This window comes from Myotis davidii, unplaced genomic scaffold, assembly GCF_000327345.1.
Source record: "Myotis davidii unplaced genomic scaffold, ASM32734v1 scaffold3578, whole genome shotgun sequence".
Classification (NCBI taxonomy): domain Eukaryota; kingdom Metazoa; phylum Chordata; class Mammalia; order Chiroptera; family Vespertilionidae; genus Myotis; species Myotis davidii.
Window position 1 is genome coordinate 309,325 of NW_006289094.1, and position 475 is coordinate 309,799.

At 66.1% G+C, this 475-nt stretch overlaps 1 protein-coding gene across 1 annotated transcript in view; it reads left to right on the forward strand.

The window, feature by feature from the left end:
• Positions 1-42: 42 nt before the first annotated feature.
• PKP3 (plakophilin 3) overlaps positions 43-475 on the forward strand; it is a 25,859-nt gene continuing 25,426 nt past the window's right edge. Inside the window, exon 1 of the mRNA XM_015562390.1 lies at positions 43-308. Within this exon, the coding sequence (XP_015417876.1) occupies positions 77-308 (232 nt within the window). The 5' untranslated portion in view covers positions 43-76. The remainder of the gene's footprint in view (positions 309-475) is intronic.

The window sequence follows — 475 nt, forward strand, 5'->3', positions numbered from 1 at the left end:
TGCTCACCATCCTTCCCACCCTCCATCCTCCAGGCTTAGCTATGCCGTCACCCTCAGTCCGTCTGTCCATCCTCACATGGGTCTGTCTCCTGTCTCTCCACCCTCCATCCGCCACCCACCCACCCACCGGTCTGTCCACTCGCTGTGGAGTCGGGCTGGCGCCAGTGCCCTCAGTCAGTGTGTCGGACGGGGCGGGTGTGGCTCTGCCAGGTGGGGCAGGGGAATGCACCTCAGGCCAGACTGGTCCAGGGAAACTGTGAGCGAAGCCTCACCCCTGTTGACCAGAGCTCAGGACCAGCTTGCAGGAGGTCAGTGTGGCTGCCTGGAGGAGGGGGCCAGGCCCTGAGCCCTGCAGATTGGAGAGCTGATGCAGGAGTCCCGGGCTCACTGCCCAGGGGACTGGGAGGTCATGGGGTGAGCATGTCTGACCCCCAGCACAGCCGGAGGCGAGGGGGGCTGTGGGAGGGGGACCCCC